The sequence below is a fragment of the Ptychodera flava genome, chromosome 7 (assembly GCF_041260155.1).
Source record: "Ptychodera flava strain L36383 chromosome 7, AS_Pfla_20210202, whole genome shotgun sequence".
Taxonomy (NCBI): domain Eukaryota; kingdom Metazoa; phylum Hemichordata; class Enteropneusta; family Ptychoderidae; genus Ptychodera; species Ptychodera flava.
The window spans coordinates 24,134,052-24,157,303 of NC_091934.1; the positions used below are offsets into that span (position 1 = coordinate 24,134,052).

Consider the following 23,252-nt stretch of genomic DNA (forward strand, 5'->3'; position numbering starts at 1 on the left):
TCTGTTTTCATGGTTTATTACTAAAATATGGTAAAACTAAGTGTTAAAGCTACATGTGTACAATGCATAAAAGAAGTCAAAGAAAAGCTCAATTATGAAGTGTAAACTGTACATTAAATTAAAGTGTTTGACGTAATAAAAAGTATCTATTAAATTAGAAACCCTATAAATTCATGCCTACATATCAATCGAACACAGTTTCACATAGATTTCAAACAACACATCGGCTTCCAAAGATGTACATATCGCTAACATACTATAATCTCACAATCATGCAGTCACATACTCTGGCAGTACATTTGTCATGAAATGTGAAAGTTTACCGAATGGCATTTGCAATGGTAGGATCAGAATTCTTAGGACCGAACACTGATATGTTTAGTTCTGACATTCTTTGCTCTGAACTATTTTTCTTTCCTCTGATAGTAACGATCGCTCATTATGTCGGTTTTCCATGTTTACGTTCAGGGTACTTTCATCTCATACAACCGACAAAAGTTCCAACAAACTACGAGCAGTGGTTGCTCTCTTAGAAAGTTTCCGCCTGGTTACCTGCTCTTAAACACTATCTGTGCTATGCTCATCAATGGACACAGTGTTGCAAGCGGCAGAAAATGGGCAGGTGACCAGACCAACAGAGAACCTGAAGGCAATTGCAATACTTTGCACGAGCACTTCAGGAAGTAAGACTCTAACACAAGCTCAAACGTAAAACAAACGATATTTTGACCTTCAGACGCTACAAATATATACACCTATGTTGAAAATGAAATACAATTGACTCAACTCAACTAGGAAATGATCAAGTATTGCCGATGAGTCACTGTTGAGTGTACATTATATAGTTATATATTACTTCTTTCTGCTTACTAGTGAAAACAATAAATTTTTCTTTTGAATGAAAACAAGGTTGTGTTACATTTTCTAATCAATTTGCAATATTTGTGGTTGAACAATGTCAGTACAGTATTGGGTAAATTGTCAAGGTGAAGTTATTTTTAGGTCTCCCCTAAAAGGTTTTCCTAAGCAACGCCCTGGCCTTAACCCTTTCATCCCCAGTTCCCTGTATACAGGTCCAACTTTACCATAGAAAACAGTGGATTTTGGACAAACCATGATGGTGAAAGGGTTAAAACCTGGAAGTACAGAAACATGATCATTTTGTAAAAACATAGCACGACATGTTACTTTTGGCTCCTTAATGTAAAGCGAAAATGAAGAACTTGTTCATGATGGAGATAAGTGCAAATCTATCAAAAGAAATAAGCTATGCCAATGTAACCCTTCTACGCGGAAAAACAATACATCTTGAGTATACCAAAATAAAAGCCATGTCACAGTAGCAAGAGTGACGTATCAGTAAACGGGGTCTCGAAATGTCAAAATAGAAACTATTTGTTTGAATTTGTATGCTTTCGTCGGCTTACGTCTATGAAATGAATGTTAATGATTATAATGAAAAATATTAACAATGAGCCAAATCTCGAAATGGAGTCTAGCCGCAGAACAAAACTAGTCTCCCTTAAAATGTGTTTCATGTGGCGTAGGTTAGCAGGCAGGTTGTTCCAAGTGTTCGATCCTGAATGAGACAAAATATCTTTCAACAGAGGTTTTGTGGCATCAAGTGGTGTTTTAAAGCCATACATGACAGATCAAAAACTTACGTGTCTCGAGGAAGTATACATTTGCAAAAGACTTGAGAAGACTTGATGTCCAATCTCTGAAACCAAGCCGAATCATATTATTACAGTAGATAGGTGATACTGTAAACGAGCGATTGGTAAAGAGTGCAGCAATTTTAAGAAGGGTTGTATATTGTTCGATTGTTTGGCATTATAGAGGTCTGGCAGATGCATTTTGAAGACGATGCAATTTCTCAATGAGGTGTTTCGTTCAGCAAGAAAAAAGAATATTTCAATAGTCTAAACGAGATAAGACAAAAACAATAACAAGAGTCTGGGTGGCTTGAGCAGAGAGCAGATGATGAATAGAACTTATCCGCCTCAGATGAACATAAGCAGCTTTGCATACGTTGTGCACATGGCTCTGACATAGTTAGATGGCTATCACACCAAGATTTTTTACAGATAATAAAAATTTAAAAACTGCATTCCCAACAAGTGTGAGTCAGGAGAGGAAATCTGTCTTGCAGTCTTGGTAATATAATAAGCGTGGTTTCAGTTTTACTGTTGCTTAACTGGATTTAGTTGTACTTCATCCATATTGTGTCCACCTTTATGCAATCTCGTACAGAATCATTGACAGTGTACATCTGATCAATTTTGGTTTCTTTCAAGAGTTAATGATCATCAGCAAAGGCATGGTGACAAACAGAATGTGAAAGAACAAGATTAAAAGGGGTAAGTAACTTTGCTTTTGCTACAATACATGGTTCAATGAAGAGAAGCTATGCGTAAAGAGGCGCGGGATGATCAATTAAATCAAAAGATACATGGTCTTCCTTGGAGCTCTACAGCTCGTTTCTCCATTCTAACGGGTTAAGGTCCATCGGCAGGCATCATGCAGTACCTTAGCGACTGGAGCACATCAGATGACGACATAACCTCCTCAGCGTACTGTAACAGATTGAAAATACCATTTTCGTCCAAGAGGGTCACCTCTGGAGCATGGTACAAAGTCATTCACACCTGTCCGTCTTAACTTTGCCGGTTTTTCTGTCATCATGTCCTCCTAAGGTTACTTAAACTGTACTCAGATATTAATTCCTGCATTCAACAAGTTCAGAAGAACAAGGAATAACTTCTGTATCCCACTGACCGCTTGGTCGAGTACAAGCCAAGTGGTACCTGACTTTATAACCTAAACACAGTATTAAGATCGATAGTGGAACCCTTTTCATCTAGAGGGTCGAATTCACTCTTAATACTCGTTAAATGATGTGCGGCGTCTTTGTTGAAGGCGATTGATATTAATAGGCTTAGACCTAGGAACATGTGGAGCAGAAGTTACCCTCTGTTGACAAAGGCCTCCTTGCGCACCCGAATTCTGCAAATCTCGAGATTGCCATTCACTAATCCGCGCTCTAATTTCACCATTCGAAATTGGGGGTTGACCATTGATAGTTTCTAGTGCAGCTTTTGAAGGCACTTGCCTGCTTCTCGTTTTCTTCGAGGCAACAGGTTGGCACTTTGGTTCATCATCTTCTGTAGTGCAGCTATCACATTCCGATGGTATATTCTCATAACTGTGATGCTTACTATCATCATGTATATGTATGTTCTTGTCACATGGATTCAAGGAAAGACTGACTTCCGTTTCATCATCCACGTTTTCATAGGCCGGTCTGTTTTGTTTGGGTTCTCCCTCGACATCTTCCGAGCTCATTTGCTTCACATATTTGTGCCTTTGCAGGAGCTCTTCTTCAGAAGTGTAACTTTGAGCAGAGTAATATGAACGTGGACGAGAGTAATGCGAAGTGGAGCCAATGTCTGCATCGTGACTCTCATTACACTGTTTGTTGAATGAGTTATCGCTTCCTTCCACTGTAGAGTCCAAGTTTTCATAAGCGTGATGTGGTTTTGTACCTTCATTGTTGATATCAGAATTGATGAATTCCCGTTGTACTGTGCTAACACTACATATTTCGATGTAAGAGTTGTGCCTGTCTTCCACTGTGGCATCTACGTTTTCGTAACCATGAATTGGGCCTACTCGTTGAATGCTGATATCGGGAACAGCGTCTTCCTTTTGCCCTTGGCTCTTGTTGCATGGTTTTTGAATAGGGTTTGTGCAGTTCATTCGGCTAAATTCCCCCTTCACATTGCAAGAATTTAGATTACTCGTGAGTTTATTTTCCCACTCAGGACCAACATATGATGTACTGTTCTTTCTGTCTCGGACCACCGGCGCCAGGGGCTCTGGTTCACTAACGTCATCGTAGTCGCCTGGTTCATTAACATCATCGTAGTCGCCGTCAGAATAATCAGAGCAAATCTCATCAAGTGGACACATGTAGCCATAATGTTCTTTGAGATGTGAAAGTTCACATTTAGTCTGGGGAAGTGTTACGCTTGTGCCAACATCTAGGTTTACATAACCAGGTTTCAATGTACCTTGACCATCCAAATTCATTGGGCTACTTTTTTCACTCAATTCAGCATGGCCTGATGGTACATTTTCATAATCATGTTTTGCTTCCTCCATCTGGTCTCCGTCGTCTTCTTCTTGTGTGGTGTGATTTTGGTCTCCTGATCTTTTCCTAAACCTCCCTTCATCCTGTTCATGTTTACAGCTGCTGTGTATTTCGAGCTTTGCAGACTTCTTTGAAGGCTCTTCAGCAGTTGCGACATTTTCATAATCATGTTTCTCGAGATCGTATGATTCTTCTTCCCCTAGCTCTACATCCGATGGAACATTCTCATATTCATGTTTATCGGGTGGCGGATGTCTTTTAATGTGTTTTGTTGAAACACTTTCCATGGACTCATTGTTTTGGGTAATTCGGCTTCTGCAGTCATCTTCCTGTTGGTCTGGAGAAGAGTTGTATACATCAAGAAGCTCAGGCATGCTCTGAGATCGTCGTTTTTCTGGCTCTGGCATATTTTCATAACCATGCTGCATCAAGCGCAACTCGTCTTCACTATCGTCTTGGTTTACATCGAAGTTTTCATATCTGTCAGTGAGACTCATGCATTCGTAGTCAATTGATAAGACTGACCTTCTTGGAAAAAGGTCGAGATTCTCATCACTCGACGCGGTGACGTACATCATTTCATAGTCAAATTCATGAGAGGACAAGTCTGACCATGCGCTCTCTTGGTTCTGTGTTTCTCCTCTCCTAGGCATCAATGGAGGGGGAGTGAGATAATGTTGTTCATTCCACTTCCTGTCACTGCCTGACGGGTTCACGGCATTATACCTGTCGGCCAAACCTGGTGATGTTTTCATGGGGCTTATTTGAAATGAACCATCAACCATTTGCCTCTCACCGGAATTCGGAAGTACTCTAATAGGTAGCCTGTCTTCACGAATGCCACCAGGTATCTGGCCACTGCAAGGGATCCTTTGAGTTGAAGTTCTGCCAATCATGTCGGCTCCTCTGTTTGAGTTGTTCTTCTTCATGGCCATACTGACGCACTGTATCATGTTGTTCACACTACGCCTCTTGAGCAGGAAGTCATGTGATCCGCCTGGAGCACTTTGTGACATCTTTTCAGTTGCTGATGCCGACGTTGTCAGACTTTTCTGCTTCGACTTTTTTCTGCGGGCATTTTTGGACTTGCCTCTGGTAGCTGGTAGGTCAACCTTGACTTGAGAGTGGCGGTCAAGTTGAAGGGAGAAAACATCATCATCACCAACATCAGAGTGTATACTTGAAATTGTACTCGTAGTTGACTCGTTTGGACGATTTCTCCCATAGACCCTAAAATTACTTGGTGATTTAGATAATCTTAACATAGGATTATACACATTCACTGGTACACTCTTGCTTCGACTATCTTTCACCGGAACGATTTCGCCTTCGTTGTACCATACTGTTGTCCTTTTCTTCTGTATTGGCTCGCTGTTTCGCTGAAAAAATGAAGAATGAACGATTGATAATTCACCACGGCCAGTTTGTATAATTCAGCGAAAAGACTGAAACCAAAGTTGCTGAATTGTGAAGAAATCAACGACATTTGTGCTCTCGGGAATAAGGCACCGATATTATGCAAATGGTGATTGTATCTTCACATGTCGTATTCTTCAACAACATTAGCTTTGAAAAAAATTATCATAGCTTTTATATCATAGCAGTATATTGATGACGCAAATGCAGCTATCTGATTGGTCGAGACTTGAAATTAAGAGTGGTAATGCCTACGTAAGAAAGCTTGGTCTCGATCGATCGATCTCTCATTTTGAAAAAATCCCTTTTGAAAGATTCATACCAGAATTACGATGCACTGTTATGGTATAATAGTAAAAACTACATCAGCATCGGATGTAACATTAGGACCAGTTCACTCCAGTTCATTATCGCTCGCGCATATGTTCCGTGAAGTAATCAAAATCTTGTTTATACCCTCACGGACATAAAAACATCAACAACACAAATGTGAAACGTAGAACACAGGAAACATTTTGTTGCAACTTTGCCGAATTGTTGTAATTTGAAGATGTTTAAACATTTCGCATCGCCCTTATTTTCCAAAGTTCTATTTTTTCCTTGCGTTATTCTCATACAGTTGAGCCACTGTCTTATATTATTATATTCACACATGTTCACGCTCTTACTCGATTCAGTGTAAAACCAGATTGATTGCTAGCTAATTCATCAAGGCCTTGAGCTATGGATTTGGCCTTCTCACCTTGAATCTATCCAAAAAGGACCTAGAACGACCAATTTCCGACGATTTCTTCTTCTTTGAAGCACCGGGATACTCTCTGTGGTAACGTTCCCTCAATACCTTGATCTCATTATCCATCATTTTAACCTTTGACCTTCAGGTAGAAATAAGAATAACATTCATTCGCTACTTTTAAATATGTACTAAAAAGAGCAAATTAACATAAATGCCCAATGTTGTGTGGAGTAGGTTGAGATGGTAATTTATAAATGAAAGTTATCTTAAAAGGGCTGGTGGTGCACCTCTAAATTTAAGACACTAGCCGAGTGCTGGGATTGTTCCTGCTGTAATTTACAATATGTTTTACTGTTCTTGCTAATTGAACGCCTAGTGAACTCATGTATACAGCCGGGGTACATGCACTCGCCTCAATTGAGTGTCACACATAGTTTTGATTTATAAAGCAATGCCCTATCTGACAGCAGCTCCTATAGTGCAGCCATTAATCATAACAGTGGACAGAGTGTTTGCTATTCAACAGACCGTAACAGTTGGGTTGCACTGTGCAAAATCCTATTTTGTGTGGGAACTGATAAAATTGCAAACTTGCCTGAGATCTTCATCTTTAACGTCTGAGACGCTCGACAAACTACGCACATTGACTTCTGTCCCGAGTACGTAGTAGTAGTTGTCCAATTTGAGCTCTCGCAACAGATTGAAAAAGTCATTTGTTCTCTTTGCAGCGGACTTTGCTCCCTGGTTTGATATCGGCGAGGCCATCTCGTCCATTCTCGTGACCTGCAAAACGAAATAAACAAATGATGACTTGATGTTGATGTTTTTCTAATGTACCTTACCATGAGGGACGAAAATAGCTCTGCATTTGAGCATGTTATCTGGCCGGATGCAGAGCACATGCAAATAAAGATGGCCTAGTTTCGATAAAATTACGGACAGTCGTCATGGCTGATGGCACAAACTTGTGATTGCTTGAAAACAATAATAAATAACAGTTACTCCATGAATCAAGACATTCACTCTCTGCTGCATACGATAGACAACCGAGCACGTGATAGCAAACTTTACATTTATTCCGGTAATAAAGGAAATTGGGTACATATTTCACAGTAATTGATCACAAAAACAGGCAATCGCGTTTCCCCTTACAATTGTACCACGGTTTGGAGGAGAGTAACCGTGCTTGTACGTAACACGATGACACACAGAACACATGATCATTATGGACACACCGAAGATCCTATTTCTGTTTCCAACAGAAAGGATTCAACAGAAAGCCATTAGGCCCATGTTATTTTTCCGAAAGAAATATCCCTCTGGGCACGATGACAATTCAAGCTTTGTCTCTTTCATGAAAGTGAAACTTTTAAAGAACCATAGTGCACTCCGTCTCTCTGAAGGTAAATATGAGAAAATCGACCTTGTTTCGCTGCTAATTTGGTTATATGAGGTGTTACTGAAAAGTCGCTTCTTTCTTGCATGAACATCAACGATCGCGATTTATCTCTTGCCGCTTCCTTGTTTCATCGAATCGACAACGTCACCATGTTGTCATCATCGTCATGCTCACTGCTTGAATTCTTCCTCTTAGCCCGGCGTCCAAGTTTAACCTATAGATATTTTTAGAACAAACTGGTACCCATGCTATCCCGGAGGCTATGAGTGTTTTTGTACGTATCAAAAGTTAATGAACATTACATGCTGTGGCCAACCCTCTTTCCGCTATCCAGACAACCTCCTTTGCGCACGCAATTCAGTGTCACTACCTAAACAGTAAATATACGTATTCGGGTTAGATCAAAACTCGATTAGCGCCGTCGAGACCATGGTGTCACGGCTTGGCACAAAGGGCGACCTCTCTCGCTATGACTGTGGAATTGTAACCGTTAAAAAACAATGAAAGCTTTGTTGTCCTGATTATTTATTGTGCCAGGTGTTTGTACTTTGCGTATGAAACTCACGACTGAAACTAAAATGTATGACACGACATTTGGTTGGTAAACAGCAGGGGAAGAACCTTTTGGCATTTCGCCAATTCTGATACCCTGTTTATAAGTAGATTGAATTGAATTACCAGCATATCGTTACTGAGAAAACGGGATATCGATCTTCCCTGCTATATGCAATCAGGTCCCGCAAGGCTTTGTCTCTGTAAGGAATAATTTTCTCTCTGAATATGCCATGAAATTGTGGAAATTCTGCCCCATTTTGACACCATAATTTACACTCTTATTTACATGAACGAGTGACTCGAATAGTTGCCAGTCCGTCGGAGTTAACAGCCCGTATATGTTAACGGATAACATTAACTGCCAGGGTTGGTTGGAAGGTTTTACCATTATAATATAGCTAGCGTTTACTTCTTTTGTCGTTTAGAGCAAGGTCGGAAGCAAAGGACCTGGCAATCTCCTGTCAATTGACCAGATCAGTCTCCGTATAATAGTTTCACAACAACCCTCATCTTCTTTATCCGCTGATGTTTTGATTTCAAAATGAATCGTTACACTACAAGCCTAAGTATAGTTGTTTAACTCCGCACAGGATGTTACAATGCACGTAAGAACGATAAACTTACAACCCCAATGGTCTTTGACCCGTGTTATCAACGTTTTCGTCTCGGGATATCAGATATTTCTATCGAGCATCTAACAAGTGGCGAACAATGACATCATGCGTACTTTGATTTGGACAAACGTATTGTCCACTATGTCTCCAAGAGTTAAATCATTTTGCAAAGACACTTTGTTCGTCGACCGGAAACCGATATTTGCTTTGTTGTGATCTCGTTTTGAAGTAGCAATTAGTTTGATAGACGAGCGAGCTTTGCACGGATTAGATACAAAGAAGCTCGATGTCCATAATGTATACTTATTGGCATGGTCGACGCCAAGCCTTATCTCTACTTTGTTGCACATAAACGATACTTTGTCGCAAAAATATAGGCCATTCTGAGTGTCGCGATTTGTATTTTATCGCAAAAAATATAGCATAGGTCACTCTTAGGGCGATTTGTTAATATTTAAACAAGAACAATAATAGAAACAATGCCGAGTACATGTTTATGGCACAACATTTATCTGAAAGCTCACAAGAACCCTCTGCATAGTGCAGTGCAGGTGTTTTCACGGCATTTGTCTCTTATTGGGAGAAAGGTGACGACCTTTCCAGATAGTTCGACAAACTTTCATATTCAAGGATGGCTTTGCTTGTGGTTATATTTAGGCTTAATACTATAGTTTTTTTTCTCATCCTTGAAATAGATTTACGTGTTTTTTATTTCTTTGTTGATGTCTTATTTTCGCCGTAACTTACAAGATCAAACAACCTGTCGACTGAAAACAACATAACTTGAACGCCGAGATGCAGCGGTATTCTTTGACACATTGTGAGGAGTTGGCATTTGTGTACGCGGTTTAGATCGTAACCCTGCGTAAATATGATACTAGACCAACCGATGAATCTGCCATACGTATTTTTAGTCCACTGTTAAATTAATTATATTGTTCAATATTAAATATAACATATTGTTTTCATTTGAGGTACATCAAACGATAGAAAGACCGAAGCGCAAGAGGAAAAAAAACGATTTGTGTCAGTCTGGTTTGGTTCTATGCTAGGTGGTACGGGAAAGAAAACAGGTCAGCTCAAAAAAGCACGGCGGGCATTATATTAAAGCAGTCAGCCATTCAGACAACTGGGACGTTTAAAGTTTAACTGATATCATCAACTCTGTTGGCCGTAAAATATACGCTCTTTCAAAGCAGGATTCACGTGAAAGGTTTTGTCGATTGCGGCACCAACCCACACCCACTGGTCGGATCTGTATAAGGCATCAGTTTAAAGTTCAAATCTACCAAGTCATGGTAAATAACCTAGTCCCCACTGGATCAGCTGTTTTAGGAGGTGTTGATCACTGTTTGGATTGCAATAATTCTTTTTAGTGATCCGTATAATCAAAGTTAAGTTGTGTAGATATATATCTATATATCTATATATATATATATATATATATATATATATATATATATATATATAAGCAAAATTGTACTGTGTGGCTGGAGTATCAAGCTTGAAATATCAGACAAGATACGTTTTGCTGTATATGTTTTTTTACATAAGGACTTGAAAGATCTGTTAAAATCATACCTAAAATGGACACCGAGCAGCTTGTACAATCATAGTACGACAAAACTAGATATATATCGATAAAAATATATATATATATATATAATATATATATATATATATATATATATATATATATATATACATCTCTCTCTCTCTCCTCTTCTCTCTCTCTCTCTCTCTCTCTCTCTCTCTCTCTCTCTCTCTCTCTCTCTCTCTCTCTCTCCATATATCCATATTGGATCGTATTGCTACACAAAGGCACATGCATATATGCAAGTCATAGCACATTGAAACTAACAAAATCGCGGAACGTAAAAATAGGAAAGGCCGCACGGCGGCAATAGTGGATCGTCTAAGAAAATAATCACACGTGCATATGTACCTCATAGTATATTGTCCTTGCACTAACTTTGAATGAAATTAATACCGGGACGGCCGAGTAAGGACAGCGGAAGGACGCATGAAGCCAAATCCATTAGTTCTCTTCGTGCCTCGGACTTCGTCCAGGGAAATCAACAAGCACCGCAACACATGATCGACAAGTGCGAGTGTCAACCCCAACAACGCAACAAATACAAGACTGTCGAGCTACCAGGGTTAGATGGATATTTGAATCTTGAATGACTTACCTGACAGTGATTGTGCTTTTTCCTCGCCATTAGGGAAACAAGTAACATTAAAAGCCAACGCGATGCTATTTTGCACAAACAAGTTCTCGAAGACTGATATGTACAATAGTTGCTATTGCATTGGTTAATATACAGTGTACTTCCCTGTCAGTACCGCTTGATTCGTGGTACTAATATACAAAACAATAACAAACACGTGTCTTAAAATTGTATCCATGCGGCCCAATCTATATATGAATAAGACCTGACTAAGTTTTGTTTCGTTTGCGGAGTCACCCAGACGTCCCCTGAGTGTACACCAATCACAAAGTAGGTAGCGAGACTGACGTAGCCAGGGGTTGTGGAATATATATTTTACTTCCCGGTTTATTTTCTGTGACAGAGTAATAAATTCTGTGAATGCCGGGGTGTTGGCAAGGGAAACAGGGGGACATGATAGCAAACATAACATGTGCTTGCACATTGTAAACCCGTTCCTTTGTCAAGCTCTTGAAATGACTAATTCACTAAAGGAACGTTTTATTCAAGTCGTTTTAATAGTAATGATAAATTAAAGCAAACACATTTGAATTAATTCCTGCTTCTCTACAAATTACCTATGGTTATTGGAAATGGAATTAGATATGAATGTATTTAGTAGTTTTCAACGACCTCAATTGTAGCAAGCTGAGGCCCTCTCTCTCTCTCTCTCTCTCTCTCTCTCTCTCTCTCTCTCTCTCTCTCTCTCTCTCTCTCTCTCTCTCTCTCTCATGCAAATTTAGATACACGTAAATATTTTGCTCACACTAATTAATATGAATAGAGGGAAAAGGGAAAGAAGCCGACTCTACCTTGAGCTTGAAACATCAAACACAGTTTGACGATATCAACGAGAAAATTTGACTACAGTAGTCTGCAGGTGCATGCGATTTCATTGTGCGTATGTCAGCGAATCGCCAAACATTTCATCTTCAGTCTCCATGAGAGGCTAATGCTAAGTAACGATAAAATTGATTAAATCTATTTGTACTTTGCACATAACAAATCGATTTTTACGAATCAATCACAAATTCTGGATATTTTAAAGAGCTTGGGTGAAATTCTTCGACATCAGTAAGTTTAACGAATAACTTCCTTCTTGCCAAGCACAGCACACTTACTTCCTTTTTAAAAAATTACAAGGAAACACTCTTAAAAATATGATTCAACATGTATTCTGTGTTGTTATCCTCCCATATCATAACTTTGTGTTGAGTGGCCTGTAAAACAGCACATAATCTCGTTCAAAATGTTATAACAAGGTTCATCTATGTCTGATAGTTTTAGATAAGGTTCATAAACACACTTGACAGTGTTAGTGGTTGAGCCTTGTCACTCCTTGGTATCCCATAAACTTCCAATTATAAACAACAGCAACAACAACACAAACGCACACAAACTGATGTTCTGTTAGAACTCCTCTGCGAATTAATAAAAATAATAAAACAGAAAGAAGAACATGTTATTTTGTTACTTCACTCGGAGTCAACGAATGATCTGATTAATTACGTTTTTTAACGAGAGACCCTACATCTAGATTACAAAGCGGAGCGAAACAGTGTCGATTAATCTAAGCGGAGCGATACAATGAACGTGAGGTGTGAGGACGATTACACCGGGGTATTTCCCTGTTGGACATTTTCCATACCGACTGATTTGGCTAGAGTCGGGGATAATGTTCGGTTAATAAGTGACCCAATTGTAAAAAAGTCCCCGGGGGTGCCTATCAAAAAAGCTGCCTGCGAGGTGTAGGGATTTGTTGGATATGAATGCCGTTGTCAGTATCCGTTGCGAGCCATTTGGACAAAAACCCGCAATTGGAACTAATTCGGGAGAATTAGATCTTCGTATTGTTCAAATTTCTCAAAAGTGTTAGGAGCCCTACAGCTGATTGTTGCAATATTACAAATTACTCATAAGACAAGTGTATAACTTAAACAGAAAGGCAGATGAGCTTACATTTGCAGATTAAACCGACATTACTTCACCATTCAATTATCCCAAATTAGTCCCAATCGTGTTTAAAGGTAATTAATTATTTCCTTATCGCATAAGAAACACTAGGCACCGGTTAAGTCTTATCTTATCTTTCGCATCGCATTTGCCGTGTGGAATATACAAGTGTAGCTAGACCAACGGTAAGGCTGGCCGAATCTATCTGCAATATATTTCCGCATGATGCATTAAAATTTGAAATTGACATTCAACGTTATCATTGAGATTGTGTGAGCAAATCTTGGTAGGTTTGAACCCTTTGCCCGTTTTGTCTTCTTTCAAGGAGTTTGACCGACTTGAACTATTGTTATTAACTTCGACTCGCACTAATCGATACAATTCACTAGTTGTCATTTTTGTTCGATCGAACAGTCATTCGTGCCTCCGAATCATTATATTATTTAAGGATTTTCTCTGAAAACGCTGCTGGATTTAAGCATACATTTTGTTTCAGAGATCGACCCTGACTGGGATTGCATCTCAACATTACACGGAAACGATGAATACAATTTTCTCACAGTAGCTCGCGAAATATAACCTTTCAATATAATTGATATCCTTTTAACTATATGTTTGTATATCATATTGAATTGGTCACCCATGTAGGATATTCCTATCACTCTGACCTTATATTAAATTAGTGTGAATTCAGCGTCTAGTCCCTGTTCGATACAAGCACCACTGATCTCCCCTTCCTTTTATGGTAGTAACTGAAGAACAGCTGTACACCAAGGGTGCATCTGCTTGAAGTTACAAAGTGTAAGAGTCATAAATAACGTAATGTGTGCAGCAAGAATTGACTATATGTCACCTTTTCATGTGATATGCCTCCCACACGATTTGAGAGGCGACATGATAAACTGGTTCCAGACAAGTCAGTGACACTTCACACTGCAAAAGGTGTAACACTACAGCAAATTTTGTCCAGTGCGATGAACTCTCATCGAATTGAGGTGACCTGAGTTTTCGGCGGATACAGAACAGCCTCTGTCGTTTCTTCCGGATGACGTGAGGTACCTAATGTGAACGGTATGTGTGTGTGTGTGCGTGCGGCAGGATGTCACGACTCTGGCTGTGAACTTAGCAACAGACTTCCAAAAATAGAGTTCACAACAATATATATGACATCGTTTATACGATTGCATGTGATGCCCCCATAGGTCATACACCCTAATCCTTCCTTTAGGGTCTAGAGTTAAGTCAAGAGAACAATAATTATGATTGGAACTTCCTCTGCGCTCGCTGATGACCATGTGACAAATTAAAAGGGGCGATCGGTAGGCAAAGATCCGAGATTCTTGAAATGCTCCTGCCTCCTTTACCCAGAAAAAAATCGACGATTCTGGAGAAGAGTATTGAGTAACACTTGATGGAATATCGATGCCGTCCTACGCTATACAGTGAATCAAATCTAACACGTTCATTCATGTAGTGATCGCAAACCGATAACAGATTTCTGATTGTCGCGACTATTGACGAGACGTGCGTGGACTGTTTGGAATTTTGTTGATTTGTCCGTCCACCGTGTCAAGCACGCCGTAAGTTAGACCATGTACCGTAAGTTACACGAGCAACAAAGTGCCTGACCTTATATGGAGTGATTTGTGGGCTTCTTCCGTAGCTACTGTAAAAAATTAAATCGTAATTTATTGGTGGGTCATCGTACTATCACGACATTGCGATGGCCTGTTAAATTCTTTTTTTCAAATTTCGTTTTATCACCTTGTTCGGAAATTCACTTTCACGGTAATGGGGTCATGTACAATGTCTGGGTGAAGCTCTGCTGAGTATATTTTACCGCACGCCGACGATGTATGTTCAAAATAGACCAGTGACTTTTTGAACCATCAGATATCCCCATTCATTGATCAAACAGTAAATAGTAGTATCATCTCCACAAGAGTAACCATTTCTAATGGTAAACCATCTTATATGACAGTCTCTTTCTCGGATGCTCTATGTTTGTGAAAAATGATGACCGGTAACTGAATCTGCCATCTACTGTTTGAAATTATTCATACAACATATCGCAGGAAGTTCAATTTGGCTGTCTTTATAGCAGCTGATGATGATGATGATGATGATGATGATGGTGATGATGATGATGATGATGACGGTGACGATGATCTGTGTGGTTGTGGTGATGATTGTACAATAACAGGACCATTTGTCATATGTAAACCTATTAAACAGCAAAATCATTGATTTATAAGCGCACCACAACTATCATTGTACATTCGCAGTAAATCAACTTGTCACGTGTCTTGTTCATTTGAGGATTTAAATTGAAACCAACTCAAACTTATGGACTCTGACTACAATAGCGACACACTATCTGTTATTTCATCTTTAGAGGGGTCATGTTAACTTACGTAGATTTGCGCACAAAGCCTCGTATTGTTAAAATTGTCTCCTAGTCTGATTATGTATATATTTGGACAGTAAGGCGTCAACGCTTTTGACTACAACTCAGACAGAATTGTTTGCTGTTGATAATGTTGACAATTTAGCCTGCTGTACACGCTGTCACTGCGCATAACACTCTTGATGAGCACCATTATATATCTATAGATATTTCCTCTTTCACATTGGATTTCATGGTGCACAAAGTGTTTCAATTCATTATATACAAATAGTTTTGCTTCGAATTATTTATTGTTCGTTACTTTTGTGGCATTGCATTTCATGAATAATACGGGGGAAAGTTACGTCAACTTTGATATAGATAGTTTGCAGTCGACGTCGAGCAGTGACTTCAACACAAACGCCCATTGGCCGTAGGCCGCATTAGTTGACAAACTATAGGGTAGTCACAGGGCCATGGCCCGTGACGTAGTCGACTGGTGAGAGATTGACACATTCCAGGGTTCGAATGCTGCTATCTCTACAATACATAAACTGTTTTTGTAGCCAGTCATCATACTCAGGTCTCGCCTCAGAACAGGTAAATCAATAGAAACGGGTGTCAGTTTCCTTGCTTGTCTGTTTTCGTTGAAGCACGGTTTGTAATTGACGACTAAGGGGTTTACCACTGTCCTCAGCATATGGATTGTAGTTGCAAATGGGGCAAAACGTTCTTAATTAGATTCGTCCAATATAACAGTATACAACAGCAGCTGAAGACTTTATCATTGTTTACCGTAGAGCACTATTTTGTTTGAAATCTCTCTGATGAAAAAAGGACATGTCCCATATTTACGGCCAGACCGCCACATTTATGCGTCAAACTCTGGGCAAGGACGCGGAAAATGTCTAGTCATGCTATCAATCAGTTCAAAACTTAAACAAAATTCTGAGAAGTGTATGTTGGCCTATCGATGGCAAAGCACGACAAACGAAGTTGTTTATCAGACAATATGTTTCCGTCAGCACGTTAACGCCCACTCGCCCATTTTACGCTGTGACCATTGTGCGTTTAAACTACAGACTCCTTCAATCACCTCAAATTCGTTTTTCAAATTCAAGCTTTTGTTCACGAAATAATTTCTTGTTTATGCTTAGCTCCAGAGAGTTCTAAAAAATTATTTATACACCTACTGAGGATTGCCAGACCAAGGCTGCACCTTGTGGAAATTGACTAGATAACAATTTAGTGTCATTTCTTTAGTCTAGTTCTTGCATAACCACAGGGAAGCGTTTTTGGCATCCGGAATGGAGTGGGGCGCGCGTAAGTTTATATACTCTACCTTTTTTGACGTTTCGCTATTAAATTGTTACACTTTAATAAAATCTTCTGGCAATCCACCATAAACAAAAAAAGTAACTGCATAACAAAGCAAATAACCAAACTTGTTATCGCAATTAATATGCTCATCCCTATGGATATATCCCATCGAATGATATCTCTCCTGGGGGGATTCATTACTTTGAATATTAAGGTTACAATGGTTAAAATTATACAGATTCAGAGATTATTTTGTTATTGCAAATTATAAAGCGAGAGATGCTTCTCTGGAAGCGTTGATCAAAAGAAAGAAGGAAAATCGTTCTTTTCACTTTTGAACAAGATTATTCTTGTCATTTTACACTGAAAATATGTAATTTTGGGGAAAAAATTGGCATGATTTATTTGTGTAAAGGAATAAGCCGTGTATTGGAACTCAAAAACCTTTAGACTAAATACTATGACGGCATGGGGAGATTCACGATTGCTATGACTTCTGTAGTTATGTAGGATGTTTTACCTTTCTAAAGTAAGACATTGTGAAGTAACACGTACAGGGGAGTGCCCAAAGGTACAAATAAAGAATTGTGTAATTATTTATTTCCTTGGCGACAAAACGTATGTTTGTAGAAACAAAATACTTGATAAGAGACTTCCGCTAGCGCGATATCCTACTAGATGGCCCACAACGTCCACCCACAACTAGATGTCAACAGAGATATATGGGCTTAATAAAAATTTTAAAAGTCAGAAGTAACAAAATGACAGGTTTCGGTCATGATAACTCTGACGTTTCCGTACTTTAAGCAATTCAACGTAAATGTATATTAATTAACATGATCTGTCACCGATATCACGCCTTGCTTTTTGAAAAACCTGAAGAAAATTCGGACAATATGATTAAAAATGAATGTTAGGCGTGGGTGATGTATAGATATTTCAAACAACACACCTTGTTTCTAAAAACACATTTATTAACTTTACCATTCATACTTTGATTCGAGTTTTATACATTTTTTCTTACACAGACAAAAAGTCACAGAGTTTACTTGTCCAAACTATTGAATCAATATGTATAGTTTTCCTTTCTGTAGTAATTCACTTTTGAGGAATATAGACTGTCACGTGGCGTGGCTGAGAGGAGTCCAGTCGCGATCGTCCGGTACATGTATTGTTCATGGATGGTCGTTGCTATCTCAGTTACTCATATACAAGGGGTCTGGGAATACCTCATATACAGGCGAGTGGTATAAAATAAATTCAAAAGGCTAAAATACTAAACAATCGAAGGGCAATATCATAATATATACTTTACCTAAACATTGACTGATCTTTTTGTATACTTTACCTAAACATTGACTGATCTTTTTGTCAGACAGTTATAATTCTCATGAAGTATACACGGTCATTATGACGAAATGGAACTCTGTCATTCGTTATCAATCGGTGATCTTAAACATTTATTTCTTCAGCTTTAAAATGTAAATATACACATGGCAATTATACGGTATTACCTTTGCAACAATTTACATAGAGGTGAATTACACTTATATCTTATTGTTGTCATCTAATTGCGGTCGTTTTAGAAACGGATCATAGTTAACGAGGCATATATGGGATAGTGGCATATAGTTTATCACAGAAGAGGTACAGTCTCTAAAGTTATTGGATAGTAGTCAACAAGGCATTCTGGGATAGTTATATTTATTTTATAATTTTATTTTCGCATTTGATCTTGTATTTAGCACATATCTTTGTGTTCCTTTTATCAGATTAGTGCGTCGCAAAAGCGTGTCTTTCATATGGAATAAAAAAGCAAACGTGCATAAACTTTGCAATTGGTTTGATGTATTTTAATTGAGACATAAATCTTCCTGGATTTGACAATGGCGCCAGGCTGAAACTTTATCGGGGACAAATAATCGAACTCTAAGTATTTTCAATACTACGCTGGTATGCAATTAATGTGGCCTCTTTATGAAGCTGGCGGAGAAAATAAAAATATCTGAATCACCGTCTTGTTATTGTGAAAATTGAAAATAGACTTTCCACACAGTATTGAAAGCGGTCACTTTGAATTTCGAATATAGTATTTTTTTCCTCTGGTAAAGAATTTGCAGTGACCTCTAATTTTTATTCTTGAAAATTAAAGTGAAGGGTTTAAAACTTCTACAGTGAATTTGCGGCACGTACTGCCATGATGCACGATGAAAAAAAATGAGCAAATCATTCATGGTGGAGAATCCGGGTAATCTTCGTCATCGCCCATTCACTCGCTTAAAATTCCAGTGGTTTTGATAAACTAAACCTTTGTGTAAGCTAGGAGACATGTAAGTCATTAGTAGCCATGATCCTCGTGCACTTTGAAAGGTCGAAAAATGCAATACACTTCTGTTCAGTCGGAGAGACTAGTACCCGTAAACTTTATATATTTAATGTATTCCGTCGCCAGGAACAATGTTATTACATTTTGGCCCCTTCACTTGACTTTTATTGAGGTCAGTTTGGTATCCGACTCTTCGTGATACCGGTTTGATCATAAATCAGAATCAGATTACGTCATTATGACCTTTGTTTCATGGGGGTCAATGGTTTCGGTTAGACTATCAAAAGCTCTTATAGCAGTGTTCTTGCTGCGATAGATACGCGCGTAAACTTTTTTCCTCTCGAGTTTGCATGTTTGGTTAGCCATTTACATGAAAAATGATAAACACTGAAGTGAACAAAATTATCACCGAGAGATTAGATGACAGAACGGGAGAGGCATACTGAGAGACATGCGCACGGTGTCGTCGATTAATTTGGGTGCCTTCTTGAGAATACTGAAGAAGTCGGAAACCTAGCAGAGGAATAAACTAGGAAATTCTTTAAGGATGATGGAGAACGAAATATTAGCCAACAATTTTCTAGAACCTTGACATTGAAAGAATAAATGTCTAAAGAAAAATGAGCCAAAAAAGACATCTAGTCAGATGCTGTTTAAGCATTAGCACTTTTCTCTGGATCTTGTAAGTTCTTTCGGTTGATAAAATTCGGTCTTACGTGCTACATATACTGCATTACAGCAAAACATATAAGGATCGATTTCGTTCACCAATGTATTTGCTTCTGATAAACCTATAACCTCTACTCTATCGTACATAAGATACAAACCGTTCACAATCGCATTTTATGTTGAAAGGACAAAAACTAAGAAGCTTTAAATAGTTTATGCATTGCGACATGTCAGTAATTCCCATAAGACGTCTGAAACTTTGTAAGTTCTAGGGTACAAGAACGATGATGTCCCACATTGTACCATGTTTGCGCATGCGTAGTTCTAACAATCTCAATTGATCGTAGCGACATGGCGCATCTTTCATCTGATGACCTATCAACTTGATTCATCTCACCGTTACATTCGAAATGGCCGCCATCTATGTCATAACCTTATAGGGAAGAAATCATATTTCGATCTTCACCAAAAGAATGCCTTAGAACTTCAGTGTACTCTATGAGTTTTAAAATGAGACCCCCCTCCGGGTTCAGGTTAAAATAATATTATAACATTTTTAGAGTCCAAACATCCGTCAAAGACGCGCATTCTTAAACAACGACCCCTATGCAACCAGCTGTTTGGTATGAGATTGTAAACTAACCATATTGATGACTTTTTCGTTTATTTAAGACTCCGAACTGTCCCCTGACGGCACTTACATTCTCAAACCCCGATTCTGCTGGAAAAGTCTTGTACCGTGTGGTGAGTGTTCACTGACAATATCGCCTCCGCCTGACAGTTGCAAACCTACCTTGTTCGATAGCAATCAGAGACTTGGAAAGCTTGGCTTCTGAAACATTTTCCGTGGTACCACAGAGCGATTAGTACATAATCTGACAATTGAACCATGCTTGGTGTTTTCATACAGAAACTGAGAGATTGATTGACGTTTGTCCGTTACGGAGCTTGAACCACTTCCTGTATCCAAGGGACCTGCGAGAGTAGGGCATTGTAACGTGTGGGCGAGAGCATCGCTGTCGGATGCCAGGATAATTTGCCCCGTGACACAAAGCGGGGCTCATCATTCTCTCGTCGCGAACTATTTAATCTTACCGAGCTTCGAATTCAGGGAATGGGTGCTGTAACCGAACGCTGCTCGACGAGCCCGGACAGAGAAAAGCAACCGCCTCAAGCATTTCACGTCTCCATTGAAACCGAAACAACATATCTGTCTATTCGGTAAAAATAGTCTTCTAGGAATCGCTCAATGAATCATATCTAGTTGATAAAACTGTCGTAGCTACAATGCCACTTATTTTGTTAGACTGCATGTATTGAAACTGCTATTACTGGAACTCCTGTCATCATGTGCTTTGTTTGTAATGACAATTCTACTTAAGTTTGTACATAACTTGTCAACAGCGCCAACTTAGCGGTACGTATACTAATTCAGCGATTAAGTTTGTGACACATTTGCGGACAGCTGCCCATATTGTAGAAGGTCGGTACTGACAAGACGGTTTGATTTACGTGTGTTAAAGTAAAACCTATATTGATTTTATATATGGCCGTCGGCGGATGTTCACTGAGAAAAGTTGCATGCATTGTAAACCGCACAGATACTGAGTCAAAAACCAACTTGAACCGGGGTTACAAAGACAGCCTCGATCAAAAGTTCCAGGCGCAAGCGCTAACCAATAGCTGAAGATGAAGTATTTACCAGACGCCATATTTTATTTCGCAAAGTCGAAACTACAATTGAAGTCTTTGAAGATTGTAAAATAGAGTTTCCGTGCACCTTGACTTTCGCTGACCACAGTTGTACAATAACAAGAGAAAACTTGGTCATCAGACAATGTTGAACAAGTTTCGACTGAAGTTTCATAAGCCTTTCTGTTTATGCCTCGCTTTGTGTTTTTCGGTGGTGCTTGGGAGATATAGTGTTTGTTTATCACGCGGTGAGCTGTAACAATGAATTACCTGGAAGTGGGCAGGGTTTCAAAACATGTTTGTAGATTGTGTGCATGGCTATACAGTGCGACCAGCTGCGTCAAATAACGTCGAAGGAGAGTAGAGCTATTTTCTGCAAACTTACCTGGATTGTCTGTCCTAGAGGCACTTATGAACTATGGTGACGTCCATAAGAGCTTTACCGGCGATTCTTGCTACTCTTCTGGTGATATGGGTGCCACAAATATGCGCCCAGAGTGGATAGCTGGCGCTTGCGCTCGCTGTGCACGTCACTTTAGGCCTTTGGATCCTACGGTGAATAGGAACCGTCGATGTGTAGTCGGGGGAGGGGGTGTTAGTTTCGCCAACAAGAGGCATAACAAAACATTTCACCTACTCGGAAGCTTTCAACATTTGCATCAATCCACACCAAGTTTTATTGAAAAGGAAAATGGGCAAATCTCCTTTCGAGATAAATCTATTGTGTATTCACTAACCTTGCACAGTGTCCACTGAGACGTAGTGCGGTGTTAACGTGAAATAACTTAACCTGGCAAGTGATTGTCTGCATGTTCCACTTGTTGAGGTGGTCACGAATTGAGAGCTAACCGACTGTTCATTCATTATGATAGATAGATAGGTAGATTAGGTAGATAGATAGATAGATAGATAGATAGATAGATAGATAGATAGATAGATAGATAGATAGATAGATAGATAGATAGATAGATACATACATACATACATACATACATACATACATACATACACATACATACATACACATACATACATACATAAATACATACATACACACACATACATACAAAAATACATACATACATACATACATACATACATACATACATACATACATACATACATACATACATACATACATACATACATACATACAATACATACTTACACCCAGATACACCTACGTTTTACAAACACGAACAAAATTTATATTATAGCTTTGTCAATAACAGTCAATTTTGTGACGTCATCCCCCTAGATTATTACTGATAATGCATCCGATTATTCAACGTTGTCGCCCAAGATATTTTCTGCATCGAATATTTTACTAAAATTGCCAATACATAAAATAATAGCAATAATGAAGCCTATTCTGGGCCATACTGACTCACGGAAAACTTTGTACTCCACAATGTACTCGGCTTCGCCACATACATTATGTCGCGCAAAGTTTGTTTTCGTCCATTATAGTTCTGAAGGGGCACTTCTTTTTTTAAATATAATGCTTTGTGAACACAAAATAAAAAAAACATACACATTACACACACACTGACACACACACACATATATATATATATATATATATATATATATATATATATATATATAATATATATATATATATATATATATATATATATATAAGCGCTGTAGTTTACACGATAATTGTGAACACATTGTCCTTAAGTTGCAGACCATCAATGAACTACTGGAAAGGCACAAGAATCGGTTGAAAGCTACAATTGACCAATACCTACCAATGGCCGTCAACTTTGACTTAAAGGCCAGAACTTTTTTCCGAGAAAAACGCATTCCATCACATT

At 38.9% G+C, this 23,252-nt stretch overlaps 1 protein-coding gene across 3 annotated transcripts; it reads right to left on the reverse strand.

The window, feature by feature from the left end:
- Window positions 1-21,990, reverse strand: LOC139137077 (uncharacterized). Of its 3 annotated transcripts, XR_011553304.1 has the most exons (5): window positions 21,815-21,990; window positions 6,901-7,088; window positions 6,312-6,444; window positions 1,137-5,532; window positions 1-1,046 (listed from the first exon to the last, which is right to left on the reverse strand). XR_011553304.1 is itself a non-coding variant. In XM_070705043.1 (4 exons), the coding sequence occupies exons 2-4, from the start codon at window positions 7,077-7,079 to the stop codon at window positions 2,881-2,883; spliced, it is 2,964 nt and encodes a 987-aa protein (XP_070561144.1). In that variant the 5' UTR covers window positions 7,080-7,088; window positions 21,815-21,986; the 3' UTR covers window positions 1-2,880. The 3 variants fall into 3 exon arrangements, 2 of the variants coding, with proteins under 2 accessions (XP_070561144.1, XP_070561143.1); XM_070705043.1 differs by having other exon boundaries at window positions 1-5,532; window positions 21,815-21,986; XM_070705042.1 differs by lacking the exon at window positions 21,815-21,990 and adding an exon at window positions 11,066-11,227 and having other exon boundaries at window positions 1-5,532.
- Window positions 21,991-23,252: the final 1,262 nt, after the last annotated feature.